General features: G+C 47.1%; 1 protein-coding gene across 11 annotated transcripts in view; it reads left to right on the top strand.

The window, feature by feature from the left end:
- Positions 1 to 13,315, top strand: part of RYR1 (ryanodine receptor 1) — a 145,620-nt gene that overhangs the window by 57,066 nt on the left and 75,239 nt on the right. For all 11 annotated transcript variants that reach the window (XM_054999019.1, XM_054999024.1, XM_054999023.1 and 8 more), the window contains exons 32-39: positions 1,063 to 1,228; positions 3,501 to 3,587; positions 3,689 to 3,915; positions 5,230 to 6,154; positions 6,943 to 7,143; positions 9,661 to 9,772; positions 11,041 to 11,190; positions 12,259 to 12,532. In XM_054999019.1, coding sequence (XP_054854994.1) covers positions 1,063 to 1,228; positions 3,501 to 3,587; positions 3,689 to 3,915; positions 5,230 to 6,154; positions 6,943 to 7,143; positions 9,661 to 9,772; positions 11,041 to 11,190; positions 12,259 to 12,532 — 2,142 coding nt within the window. The remainder of the gene's footprint in view (positions 1 to 1,062; positions 1,229 to 3,500; positions 3,588 to 3,688; positions 3,916 to 5,229; positions 6,155 to 6,942; positions 7,144 to 9,660; positions 9,773 to 11,040; positions 11,191 to 12,258; positions 12,533 to 13,315) is intronic.

Below are 13,315 nucleotides of genomic sequence, written 5' to 3' on the forward strand. Positions count from 1 at the left end.
CGTTGCATTAAGCAATACAAAGCAATACACTTGTATTCTAGGTGAACTTCTAAACTTTGCACGAACTGTCTGTGTGCTTTTTTCAGAATGTTAGGTAACTAAAACAGGTAAGCTTTTCTTCTTTGACAGACAATTAAAAATAGTGGGCTCTATCTAGATTAATGTTTTTCTATCAGAGAATGGACCAATGGTGATCTACCAACTGAACTCATTCTGTCATTTCTCACAGATTTATAGTTTTGTTTTGCAGGTTGGATCTAATTGTCATTTTAAGCTAATTACTGTAATTATATAATAGAAATTACAGATATCTAATGAAGCATCAAACCAATCATAGTTTGTTTATGCCATCACATGAAAAAGATCTTAGATATTTGCATAAGATAACACAAAACATGTAAATTCAGATAGTATGTTAGAGTTCTGATTGGAAGAGATCTCATGAGAATTTAGGTGAGACTCTTTATCTTTGCATTGTATGCTATAGGAAACTTAAGGCATTTCATAAAAACTTTGATTGTTTTAAACGTAGAGTTTATTAGGAAATGTTAGCAAACCTAATTCTTATTGCTTTTCTGTGCTCGTTTTTACATGATTTATATTAATTACCAGATATAGATATAGATATAGATATAGATATAGATATAGATATAGATATAGATATCTTGCTTCATTAAAAAACTAGAATGTAGTTTTAGTAAAAGGAAATAAACTCTAGAAAGGTGTCTGTGTACTTTGATGAGAAAGGGCAAAGTAAAAAGGACCCTATTAAATAATGTACTGGTAAGCAGAACTTGTTCAAAGAGCAATTCTGTTTGCCAGGTCTTGAACTAATTGCTGAAAGCTATTCAGGAGTAAAAGATAAAAATCTTTCTTTTTGGATGGTAGAAGCTTAGCAAAGACATGGATGTAAGAGTCCGTTACAATGAGGGTTATATGAAAGTGTTAGAGGATTGAGCGGAGGCTGGAGATAGACAGATGGAGCCTGCATGTTGGAGGAGAGAATTAATTACCCAAGGTAGGAGGAGTTCGGGGCTACTCAGCTGTCTCTTTCTTTGACAGCATCAAGCGGAGCAATTGCTACATGGTCTGGGGAGGGGATTTTGTCAGCAATACCCAGCAGACGCGGGTCAGCACCGTGGACTTGGTGATTGGCTGCCTCGTTGACCTAGCTACGGGACTTATGACCTTCACAGCCAACGGGAAAGAGGTTAACACTTTTTTCCAGGTGAGCAAAGACGCCTTGATGATGGAAAGGCAGGACTGAGGTTCCCTATCTTCAAGCCCCCCTGCCACGATGGTCCAGGGGTGTGTGAAAGATGCTCTTCATATGCAACAGCCTAAGAGGTTTAAATGCACGTTATGGTTTTCTCTTTTATTCACTCATTTATTTATTTGATTGAATTTATATTCCGCTCTCTCCACAAGGGGGCTGAGAGTGGATCACAGCCATATAAAAGTGTAAAATAATCAAACTTGGCAGCCTAAAATATAAAATCAACAAACAATACAATACTATAAAACAGCCTTGCACGCACTGCACCACTTGTTCAGCCTCAATAAGCCCATGGGGTGGCCAGTTACAGATGAACATTTTTTTTCTTTTAGCAAATGGCAGTGTGGAGAGAAGTCCTCCTTTCCTGTTTTCTTGCTGGAAAAGCCTTTCCTCCACTGTTTTTTGCCCCTCTGGGGTACCAGTAAGCTTTCCCCAGCATCAGTAAAAGCCGTTTAGGGATAGCCTTTTCCAGCAAGAAAACAGCAAAGGAGGAAAGAGTTAAACTTGTGTCTCTCCACATGTTGTTCTATCCAGGGCTTTTTTTCAGTGGGAACGCGGTGGAATGGAGTTCCGGAACCTCTTGAAAATGGTCACATGGTCGGTGGCCCCGCCCCCTGATCTCCAGAGAGAGGGGAGTTTAGATTGCCCTCCACGTTGCCAAGCGGTGCAGAGGGCAATCTAAACTCCCCTCTGTCTGGAGATCAGGGGGCGGGGCCACCAGCCATGTGACCATTTTCTCCGAGGGCAACCCACTGAGTTCCACCACCTCTTTTTCCAGAAAAAAAGCCCTGGTTCTATCCCTTGGGGAAGCTGCATTTGCAAAAGCTGCATTTGCAAAAAATGGTTTAAAATAAAAATGGAAGAAATCGTGGTATGTAGTTGAGCCTTTCTTCACCATTTAAAGTGAAAGCTGGTGTTGCGGAGTGGATACAAATAAGATTCCTGAGCCCGGGAATTCCGGGAATTATTTTGAACTCACTAATAAGGACTCCTCCTGATAAACCCAAGTCCATCTCGGGAAAAGCCATTACAGATAGGCTGCTTTATTTATTGTTGGGAGCCAGTGTGGTGGTTAGAGTGCCAGACTAGGATCTGGGAGAACCAGGTTCAAATCCGTGCTCTGTCATGGAAGCTCATTGGGTGACCTTGAGCCAGTCCCATATTCTCAGCCTAACCTACCTTACAGGGTTGTTGGGAGGGTCAAAGGGAGAAGGAGAGAAGGATGTAGGTGCTTTGGATCCCCAATGGGGAGAAAGGCAGGAGTATAAATGAGAAAAATAAAATAAGTTTCTAGCTCTGGCCACCAACAGGGCTGCCAGCTGTGGGTTGGGAAATTCCTGGAGATTTGAGGACAGAGCATGGGGAGGATGGAGTTTGGGGAGGGGAGGAATTTCAGCAGGATGTGATGCCATAGAGTCCACCCCCACCCACCCCCAAACCTGCCATTTCCTCCAGGGGAAACCAAAAGAATCAAAAACATTACATTACATTACAACTATTTGGGAGCAAGATACTGTACTGTCCCTGATGAAGATTTCTGTTTGAAACGGGATGTTACGGCTTACCCGTGGTGGTCTTTGATTAGGCGTATCTTGCTTCATGGACTTTAATTGTGTGTATCTTGCTTTGTCGTCTTCCTTGTGGTTGATGTATTGTTTTTGATTTATTAAACACACCTTTTCCTAGCAGCATTCATTGGTACACCACCTTGCAACAGCTTCACACAGCAGCAGATATTACATAAGGCAAATTTAGTTCCTTTATAATATTTTGGTGAGTTGCATATTGGCTCATTCACAGTGTCCTTGATTCTTTTGGTTTGTGACACCGTGGTCCGTTGTTGTGATTCATTTCCTCCAGGATCATAGATCCAGAGGTCATAGATCCAGGGTCATAGATCCATGCATCTGACGAAGAGAACTGTGGTTCTCGAAAGCTTATGCTACAGTAAAGTTGGTTAGTCTTAAAGGTGCTAACTGGACTCTTTGCCATTTCCTCCAGGGGAACTGATCTCTGTAGACTAGAGATCAGTTGTAATTTTGAAAGTTCCAGGCTCCTCTTGGAGGTTAGCAACCCTAACCCCCAACCATTTTGCGTTCCTGAGGTGTTCCAGGGCCCTTTATTGGGCTGACAGGTCCTGATGTGCCAGTGTGCCTTCTTTTTTAAGACTACCTCCCTCTTTCTGTACGCTTCCATTGAGTTTTCTTGCATACCATCCTCCCAGGTTGAGCCAAACACTAAGCTGTTCCCTGCTGTCTTCACTCTCCCAACGAGCCAGAACGTAATCCAGTTTGAATTGGGCAAGCTGAAGGTAAGAGCCGTCCCCTCAAAAGAGTAGCGTGTCGGAACAGCGGGAAGCTGACGGACGGGTCTCCTGGGGTGACGCTCTTCTCCTTCTGCCTCTCCTGACAGAATATCATGCCCATCTCGGCTGCCATGTTCCGCAGCGAGCGGACGAACCCGGAGCCGCAGATCCCTCCCAGGCTGGCCATCCAGATGCTGACCCCCATGACTTGGAGCCGCATGCCCAACGACTTCCTGCGGGTGGACGTGGGTCGTGTCAGCGACCGGCACGGCTGGATGGTGGAGTGTGCCGACCCGAACATCATGATGGCCCTTCACATCCCCGAAGAGAGCCGGTGAGTCTCTGGCAACCGACCTGCTGCAGGGACACAGCCAAGGAGTCCACGTCCTATCCTGATGGGTGGTCTTTCTGACTGGGGCTGTTTCAATTCCTTGGGACAGGAGGTGGCGCCCAATGGATTGGAGTCCTAGATGGTCAAACTCGACAAGATGCTCAAAGACCCATGGCCGGATTTCCAGTGTGTTTTGTTATAAAATAGATCTTTCAGTCCTTCATTCCCAGCCACCCACAGGGACATACTGTGCTTTATGCTGCACCCATGTGTAATGAAGTTCTGATGACTCCTCCTCTGTGGCAGAGATGCCCATCTTGAGGGCCATTAGCAAGGGAGAAGTTGCTTTTGGGGCTTTCTTGCACGCACATAAGATTTAGTCTACCTTTTATTTCCCATGGCCAGCAGTAAAATCCCAGTCTTCCACCTTCTTTTATCTTCTTTTATGGCTGTGTTATGTGCCGTCAAGTCGCTTCTGACTTATGGCAACCTTATGAATGAAAGACCTCCAAAACATCCTATCGTTAACGGACTTGTTCGGATCCTGCAAACTGGAGGACGTGCCTTCCTTTATTGAGTCCAGCAACCTCGCGTTGTGTCTTCCTCTTTTCCTACTGCCTTCCACTTTTCCTAGCATTATTGTCTTTTCCAATGAGTCTTGTCTTCCCATTATGTGACCGAAGTATGATAGCCTCAGTCTTGTCATTTTAGCTTCTAGGGAGAATTCAGGCTCAATTTGCTCTTTTCTGCACGAGCCTTTTCAAACTGCCCCAGTCTGGAGGTCTAGGAATTCTTGTGGTGCTTTCAGGGATTATCATCCCCAGACCTGTAGAGATTTTCTTCGTGCTGGTCCTTTCAGGCCTACGTGGCCGACGGAGATTGGCGCTGAAGCTTCCCATAGCAACTACAGAGGCAACCCAGAGGAAAAGACTCCTGTCTTTTCCTTAGCGGTTTGTACACCTGCTGTATGGCAATCAGCCAACCACTACCAACACCACCTGTACGTCCCCTCAGGGCTTTTTTTCTGGGAAAAGAGGTGGTGGAACTCAGTGGGTTGCCCTTGGAGAAAATGGTCACATGGCTGGTGGCCCCGCCCCCTGATCTCCAGACAGAGGGGAGTTGAGATTGCCCTCTGCACCGCTTCGCGATGCGGAGGGCAATCTCAACTCCCCTCTCTCTGGAGATCAGGGGGCGGGGCCACCGGCCATGTGACCATTTTCAAGAGGTTCCGGAACTCCCTTCCCCCGCATTCCCCCTGAAAAAAAGCCCTGCGTCCCCTAATGCTCCACCTTTTCCTATCCTACCCACTCCCATCAGGTGCATTGACATCCTGGAGCTGTCCGAACGGTTGGACCTCCTGAAGTTCCACTCGCACACCCTGAAACTATACTGTGCCGTCTGCGCGCTGGGTAATAACCGGGTGGCGCACGCCTTGTGCAGCCATGTGGACGAGTCGCAGCTACTGTACACCATCGAGAGCAACCACCTGCCGGGCTTGCTGCGCGGCGGCTACTATGACATGCTGATCAGCATGCACCTGGAGTCAGCCAAGCGCTCCCGCCTCATGATGAACAGCGAGTTCATCGTCCCCATGACGGACGAGACCAAGAGCATCACGCTGTTCCCGGACGGCACCAAGAAGCCCGGCTTGCCCGGCGTGGGCATGAGCACTTGCTTGCGCCCTCCGCTGCACTTCTCAGACACCTGCTTCGTGAGCACCAACTCCGAGCTGTACCAGTTAAGCCCTTCCATCCCCTTGGACATCCTGAAGATCAAGGCCATCACTATGCTCACCGAGGCCGTCCAAGATGGCGGGCAGCACACCCGTGACCCTGTGGGGGGCAGCGTGGAGTTCCAGTTCGTGCCCGTCCTCAAGCTGATCTGCACCCTCCTGATCATGGGCGTCTTTGAGGACGAGGACGTTCGCCACATCCTGAAGATGATCGAGCCCAATGTGTTCAGCGAGTCCAAGGAGGAGGAGACGGCAGAGGCTGGCGAAGAGGGTGGTGAAGAAGGAGAGGAACAAGAGCCTGCGGAGGAGGAGGAGGAGGAGGAGGTGGCAGAGGAGGAGGAGGAAGGGGCAGAGAAAGAGGCTGGAGGGGGGCAGAAGGAGGAAGCCGAGGAAGGAGACAAGAGGGAGCTGAAAGCCATCGAGGCCGGGGAGGCTGAGGCCAAGGAAGATGAGGAGGCACTGGAGGAAGGCCTGTTGCAGATGACTCTTCCCGAGTCTGTCAAGTTGCAGGTAAAATACGGGCTTTGTGGCTTTCCTGTCTGCTTTCTCTCTCTCTCTCTCTGATAGTTCCTCTGTTTTGTATCGCCCAGTAGTGTTGCAGTCATTACCAAATCCAGGGGCAAAGAGCAAGGAGTCCCGTCCCCAAAGCGTGGGCCGTCTGCACACCACAGTTCTGAAAAGCCAACCAATGTGGATGCAGACCACTGTGTGTGACAGACAGAGAGCAAGAGTCTCGTATGGAGCATCATGTTTCCTGCCACTAGAGTTGAGAGAGTTTTGAGAGAGTCAGAAGGAGGGTGCAGTCAACAAAGGGCACCTGGGAACTGTGTCCAGCCAAACACAGATGAGACAGAATCTCTCTACACAAGACCTCTTACGCGAGGACGCTCAGGTGTAGGGAGATGCAGTGTTAGCTGGGAAGCGTAGTTTTAAAAGACAGAGCCGGTGGAGATTGCTCCTCAGAGGGTTTGTTAATTTCATCTTTGTCTTCTGGAAGGGGAGGTGAAATTGACACTAACCCCAACTAACCCTCTGAGGAGTGATCTCTGCCGGCTCTGTCTTTTAAAACTACGCTTCCCTGCTAACGTTGTGTCTCCCTACACTTGAGCGTCCTTGCGTAAGAGGTTTTATGTAGAGAGACTCACAGATTCTGGGGGATGCCGGGTACCCATTCCCTGGGTCATCTGGAAAAACAGTTTATATTGTGTGCCTCTTCCTCATCCCCCAGCATCCTCTCTCTGCTAGCGGTGCATGTGCTTTCAGAGTCCTCCCTTCTTTCCTCCTCTTCCTCCCTGCAGATGTGCCACCTGCTGCAGTTTTTCTGCGACCGCGAATTACAGCACCGGGTGGAAGCCATCATCGCATTCTCGGAGTGCTACATGGACAACCTGCAGACCAACCAACGGCAGCGCTACAGCACGCTGATGCAGGCGTTCACCATGTCTGCCGCTGAGACAGCTCGCCGCACCCGGGAGTTCCGCTCGCCTCCACAGGAGCAGGTGCAGATGTAACGTCTCTTTTCATGGGTTCCATGGGGCTTAGAAAGCAACTTTCATAAAATTTTAAGAAATAACTTTTTTTCTTTTAAACTTTTTAACAATTAATAAAATACAACTTTAACAAAAATTAACTCTTAAGTGCAACCATACAAAAAAAACCTTCAAATCAACAGTGTCCTTGAAAAGGCAAACAGTTCAACATTCAAGAAGTGATGATGAGTCCTCTCTCATCCATTTGAAGCAACTGTATCCCAGGCTTCTGTCTTCTTGTTGGGAATTATAGCCCTGCAAAAATAATACAATCCCAGTAACACCAACTACATACAATACACAAACACCACTTTAAATCATATTTTACATACAACGTTTGATTACCTTATTCAAGGTGATAAGAGCTTACAATTTATTAAGCTCCCCAGCAAACAGCCTCCTCCTCAGCAGCCTGCCTCTAGCTTCTGACTCCACCCCACTGGGCTAAACCAATTAACCTCACAGGGGTTACACAGACATGGGGAAGGGGCAGAGGGTGGTGGGAGGATTGCTCACCACTTCAGGTTCACTTGCGCAATGCAGCGTTCCTTTGTCAAATGAGATTTTCCTATTTTTCTTGTTGGGCTTGAACCTGAGAATTATGAACGAAAGAAAAAAAAAGCTGATAAAGAAAGAAAGCTGCCTTCCCAGGAGGTTAGAGGAGCCACTAAATATTTCTGTTGTCTAGTCGGACGGCTCCATCATTTCCCTCTTCAGCCATGATATCAGCCAAGCTGCCCCGGGGTATGCGAGAGGAGAGGAGGAAAAGGGGGGGGCACAGGACAACGAGAGCCAATCCCTCCACTCAAGTAACTGCCCCCAAAGTCCTGAATTTGGGCCTGAATCAGGGCTTATGTTGATACTGACCTGCATTAACGCCTTGGAAAGAAAAGGATCTTATCATTTCTTCTTTTAAAAACTCCTGTTTAGAACACATTGCGTATTCTGGCTGCTCGTAGCAGGGGGAAATCTGTAGTGGGAGTAAACTCTTTTCCAGGGAAGTTTGTTGACCGTTTTCAAATTTCTCGTTGAGGAGCCCGTAATAAACTGGTGAAGAATCACCAGATTTCCCGAGGTGATAAACTGGTTGCCTCAAACTAAAACGGCTACAGGAGAATCCTATTACGCTTGCAAATCAAGACCTATGCCATATCTTTCAAGAATCAGGACATATCTTTTGCTGATTGTGGAACAATAAATGCAGTGCAGATTCTAAATAATTGCTGGCATGTAAAACAAATGAGCAGGCGGAGATCAGTCTGTCAGTCCAATGGTAGGAAGGTAGGTAATAAGTTTATTGTATACGACCATAGGCCTTTATAAATGAAAACATATTTACAGCCCTAAAATTTTAAAATTTCAAGTGTAACAGCCATCTCCAAAAATTCTTTCAGGCTCAAAAGTTACATATCGTTTCATCTGACTGCTTTCTTGAAAGACACATTTGCTCTAATTTTCCTAGCGGCTAAAGCAAAAAGTGCCATTCTGTAGGAGACGTAATAATCCACATCTGAAAACATAAACACTAACTTGTCAGAATCGGAAAAAGAAGTCAGAGTCTCTAATGTCTTAGCCAGAAATTTGTTCCTGGGCTCCAAATATAAAAGGAAAACCAAAACATAGTGAAGGAGGTCTTCCACTGAACTTCTGCATATACAAACACATTGTTCCTGTGGTATTTTTAAGTATCATTCAGTAAGTAGCTCCTTTGGCATAGTTTGAAAGTGCAACTATGTAAATGCCGTTCTGAGATAGTATGCTATTGTATCTACCAAATATGGGCCATTTCCACACTGCTTACCTTCATCCAGAACGCCACTGAACGCCGCAAAAAACTCGCGGAAGATAGCATCTTCTCGCGCAAGTTTTGCTTGATGTTGCACAAAACTCACACGAGAAAACGCTATCTTCCGCCGGTGTTTTTGCGACATTCTGGATGAAGGTAAGCAGTGTGGAAATGGCCACAGAGCTCTAAAATCATCTTTTAAAATAGTTTTAAACCATGGAGCAAACTTCAATTGGACGATGCACAAATTGTCGATTAAGATGTCCCCTCTCTCCACCCATTCCCGCCAGTTCAGTGCTGCGGTTTTGCATTTTAATGCAAATATGTACTCTTATATCCTACCTGTGCTTTATGTTGTTCAATGTAAGTCCTAGAATTGATCATGATCTGTTTCAGCAATTCCTCAACCCCATACTGGATCCTTGCTAATACTGTATCTTTGTAAACTTATATTCTTTTACCCCATGACATTGTTTATGGAAATATTCTTGAAACTCTATGGAAATACCTGCCCTTGTCCTTGCCACTAATTGTGCTAATCTCACACCATGTAATCCGCCTTGAGTCTCAGTGAGAAAGGCAGAACATAAATAACATAAATAAAATAAAATAAATGTGCTGTATGGAAGAACAAATCTCTCATCCAAAGGCATAGACAACCTGCCTCTGCTGCAGCCGATGTCTCCTCTTCTTCCCAACAGATTAACATGCTGCTGCAATTTAAGAACGGTGCTGACGAGGAGGATTGCCCGGTACCTGATGAAATCCGGGATGAGCTGCTCGAGTTCCATGCCGACTTGCTATCTCACTGCGGTAAGAAGCATCTCCTCTCGGTCCCCTTCTCCCTTCCTGTGCACACATAACACACTGACAGTTGATCCACATGTTGCTGCCAGGCAAGTGTGAGGTGGTGGAGATCCACTTTCCGCAGTAACTCTGATCTGCTGCTTTATGGACACCGTTCACTTCAGTGATAGTAACAGTGAGCTTCCGGGAAGGTTTCTGGCAGGCTGGAAATACTCAGACTAGTCTAGTAGATAACCGTTTTCGTCCAAGCCACTGCCCTAATGTCAAGTTTGAGTGTTACATCTGTGCCAAGCTCACCTAGATATTCTGTATGAAGAAAAATTAGATGCTGTGACTTTGAATATATTGTGCAGATCATCACACAGGCTCGCATGTGCTGTGCTTGGTGTGCTGGAAGTATTCAAGACTGTTCTAGCCAGTTTGGTGTAGTGGTTAAGAGCGGCAGGACTCTAATCTGGAGAGCCGGGTTTGATTCCCCACTCCTCCGTTTTAAGCCAGCTGGGTGACCTTGGGTCAGTCACAGCTCTCTCAGAGCTCTCTCAGCCCCACCCACCTCACAGGGTGATTGTTGTGAGGATAATAACACACTTTGTAAACCGCTCTGAGTGGATGTTAAGTTGTCCTGAAGGGTGGTATGTAAATCAAATGTTGTTGTTGTTGTTATAGTGGATATGGCCTTCGTCCAAGATACTGCCCTAATGCCAAGTTTGGGTGTTATACTTGTGCCAAGGTCACCCAGATACTCTGCATGAAGAAAAATTGGATGCTGTAGCTTTGACTATATTGTGCAGCTCATCACACAGGCTCGCGTGTGCTGTGCTTGGTGTGCATATGCTGTTCTGCTTCCAGTAGCCGTGGGGAAGGACGTGCGGGTAGGCAAAGTGTTGGCAACCGTCCCCCCGCCCCATGAATGGAAGTCCTGCTGGCTCTTTGAGTTGCCAGTCACGCATTTCTAAGCTTATCTCTGCCTCCCCGAGGGCTCATGGCGCTTTCAAAAGGGAACTGAGAAGGTTTCTTGGGGACATATTCCATGTTTGTAGCATTCCGTCTCAGATGTGCACCCCTGACTTGATCTAAAAAGAAAAATGTACTGGTCTTTGTCATCTGGAGTCCTCTCTTCTCCCTTCCTTCCCTCAACCTCATGTAACAAGGAACAACAATGTATTGCGCAATCAACAGACCTTCCCCTTCCTAAATACCATTTCGCACCCTAGATTGGCCAGTTAAGTATCTTTGAACGCAAAAACTCATCAGTTTTGCCATTTCCCCAACAGGCATCCAAGAGGAAGGTGAGGAAGAAGAGCAGGCAGAAGATGCGTCTTTTCACCGGCGGCTGATGAGCTTGGTGGAGAAGGTAGTGCGTTTCCGTAAGAAGAAGGACGAGTCGGAAGAGGAGCAGCCCCCCGAGGAGGAGCCAACACCCAGTGGGTGCCAGAGAGCAGTTGGGAGACAATGATGAATGCTATCCAGAGACAGGGCCATTGGTTAAGAACCCAACAAAACTGTTAGTCACTCCCCCATTTATGGCCTTTTCCACACGTCCTTAAAGGAACAGCCCACTCACCAAACGCTGGCAGTTTTCCCCCTTGACTCCAGACGTCTCCGTTTTCAAAACAGTTGCAGGCTGTTTGTTTTCCATTTTTTTGGCACCTTTTCTGGGACAGCCGAAAAAATGGAAGCCAAACAGCCTGCAACTGTTTTGCAAACAGAGATGTTGCCCACGTTCTGTGAGTGGGCCGTCCTTATAAGGGTGTGTGGAAACAGCCTAAGTCTCAACATCTTGTTTTAAGAGATGGTGTGAGCATCCTCAGATGTCTGAGACAGAGTGTCTTGGTGGCCATCGCTTGTCTCAAGCACAGTGCAACTGAATCAATAGAAAAGAGGCAGAGAAGGGCCCTAGGAGTGTGTGCTTTTACGTCCTTCCGGTTGAAATGAGAAGCAAAAAAGTATCCTATAATAGGCAGGGGAAGAAGAAGAAGAAGAAGAAGAAGAGAAGATTGTCGCATTTGGGAATTGAACCCCTCCGTCAGATGAAGGATCCATCTAGTTCAGCATCCCCAAGATATTGTGTTGTGATTCCTGGTGGGCTGGGTGCTTGTTTTTGTCTACTATTTTTCATTCTCCCTCTCCCTGATCTTCTTTGGAGGTTTTTAAGCAGAGGCTAGATGGCCATCGGACAGCAATGCTGATTCTGTGAACCTGGGCAGATCAGGAGAGGGAGGGCAGGAAGGGTTGCATCAGTGCTTAGTTCTCGTGGCCCCTTCTAACGTGTCCAGGGTAAGGCCGATCACCACTTTGGGGTCAGGTAGCAATTTTCCCCAGGCCAGTTCAGCTAGGGATCCTGACGGTGTTTTGCCATCTTCTGGACCTGGAGCAGGGGTCACTGGGGGTGTGGGGAGGGGAGGTGGTTGTGAATTTCCTGCATTGTGCTGGGGGTTGGACTAGATGACTCTGTAGGTCCCTTCCAACCCTGTGATTCTATGATCCTGCAGGCACCCTCCAAGAATTGATCTCACACACCATGGTTCACTGGGCCCAGGAATCCTTCATCCAGAGCCCGGAGCTGGTGCGGGTGATGTTCAGCCTCCTCCACCGGCAATACGATGGCCTCGGGGAGTTAATCCGCGCCTTGCCCAAGGCATACACGATCAACGCCAACTCTGTGGAAGACACCATGAGTTTGCTGGAATGCCTGGGTCAGATCCGGTCTCTGCTTATCGTCCAGATGGGGCCCGAGGAGGAGAATCTGATGATACAGAGTATTGGGTGCGTGCCCCCAGCCTGCTAACTCCTCCGGTCCAGACTCCTGGGCTTCTCCTGGATTGCAGCTTCCTTTTCCATTTCACTGAGTTTTTGAGATCAGAGTCCTTTCAGCAACTTTTTAAACTGTGCCTCTATGCTCTTCCCCGGACTCCCATTTAGGGTGAATTTGAGCGTGCGTGTGAATGTGTAAGGCTGCCTTTTACCAAGCAGGCCGCAGAGCCCTCTAGCTCTGATAAAAATCATATGTTGGCCCCAGAAACCCAATTAAAGGACTCCATAGTTGGGCCATTAGCACGGTATATAGTTTGCAGTGAATGTGTGATCATGAGTGGTGTGAGCTGGTTCTGCTGGCAGGTGTGTGTGCAGGAGAGAAAATAACAAACCATACACCTGCTTATACTTAGAAAGGAAATAAGAATTCTTTATCGTAGGAACTCCATACTCTGATAGGAAGAGAGAGAGCTCTTATCTAATCTGTGGGTGGACATGGGATGGCAGGATAAGTCCTGCATCCATGGTTGCAAGCTGGAAAGAAGGGAGAAGGTGCTGGCTGTGACAAAGCCAGGAAGAGAAGGATGTCATGAGGAGGAAGTCCTGAGAATAGCAATCTACACATCTACAGTCAGAGCAGTAAACAGAATGTCATGGCCTCTCTATCTTTCTAACTCTTTGGTTTGTCTCCCTCTGAAAGCTGAGGAAAGGGACAGCACTCAGTGCCCTTCTTCTAAAAAGCTCGATATTCATTTGTTCCAGAATACCTTCCAGTGGACAAAATCTGCTCTTGAG

Source organism: Eublepharis macularius, chromosome 15 (genome assembly GCF_028583425.1).
Source record: "Eublepharis macularius isolate TG4126 chromosome 15, MPM_Emac_v1.0, whole genome shotgun sequence".
NCBI lineage: Eukaryota > Metazoa > Chordata > Lepidosauria > Squamata > Eublepharidae > Eublepharis > Eublepharis macularius.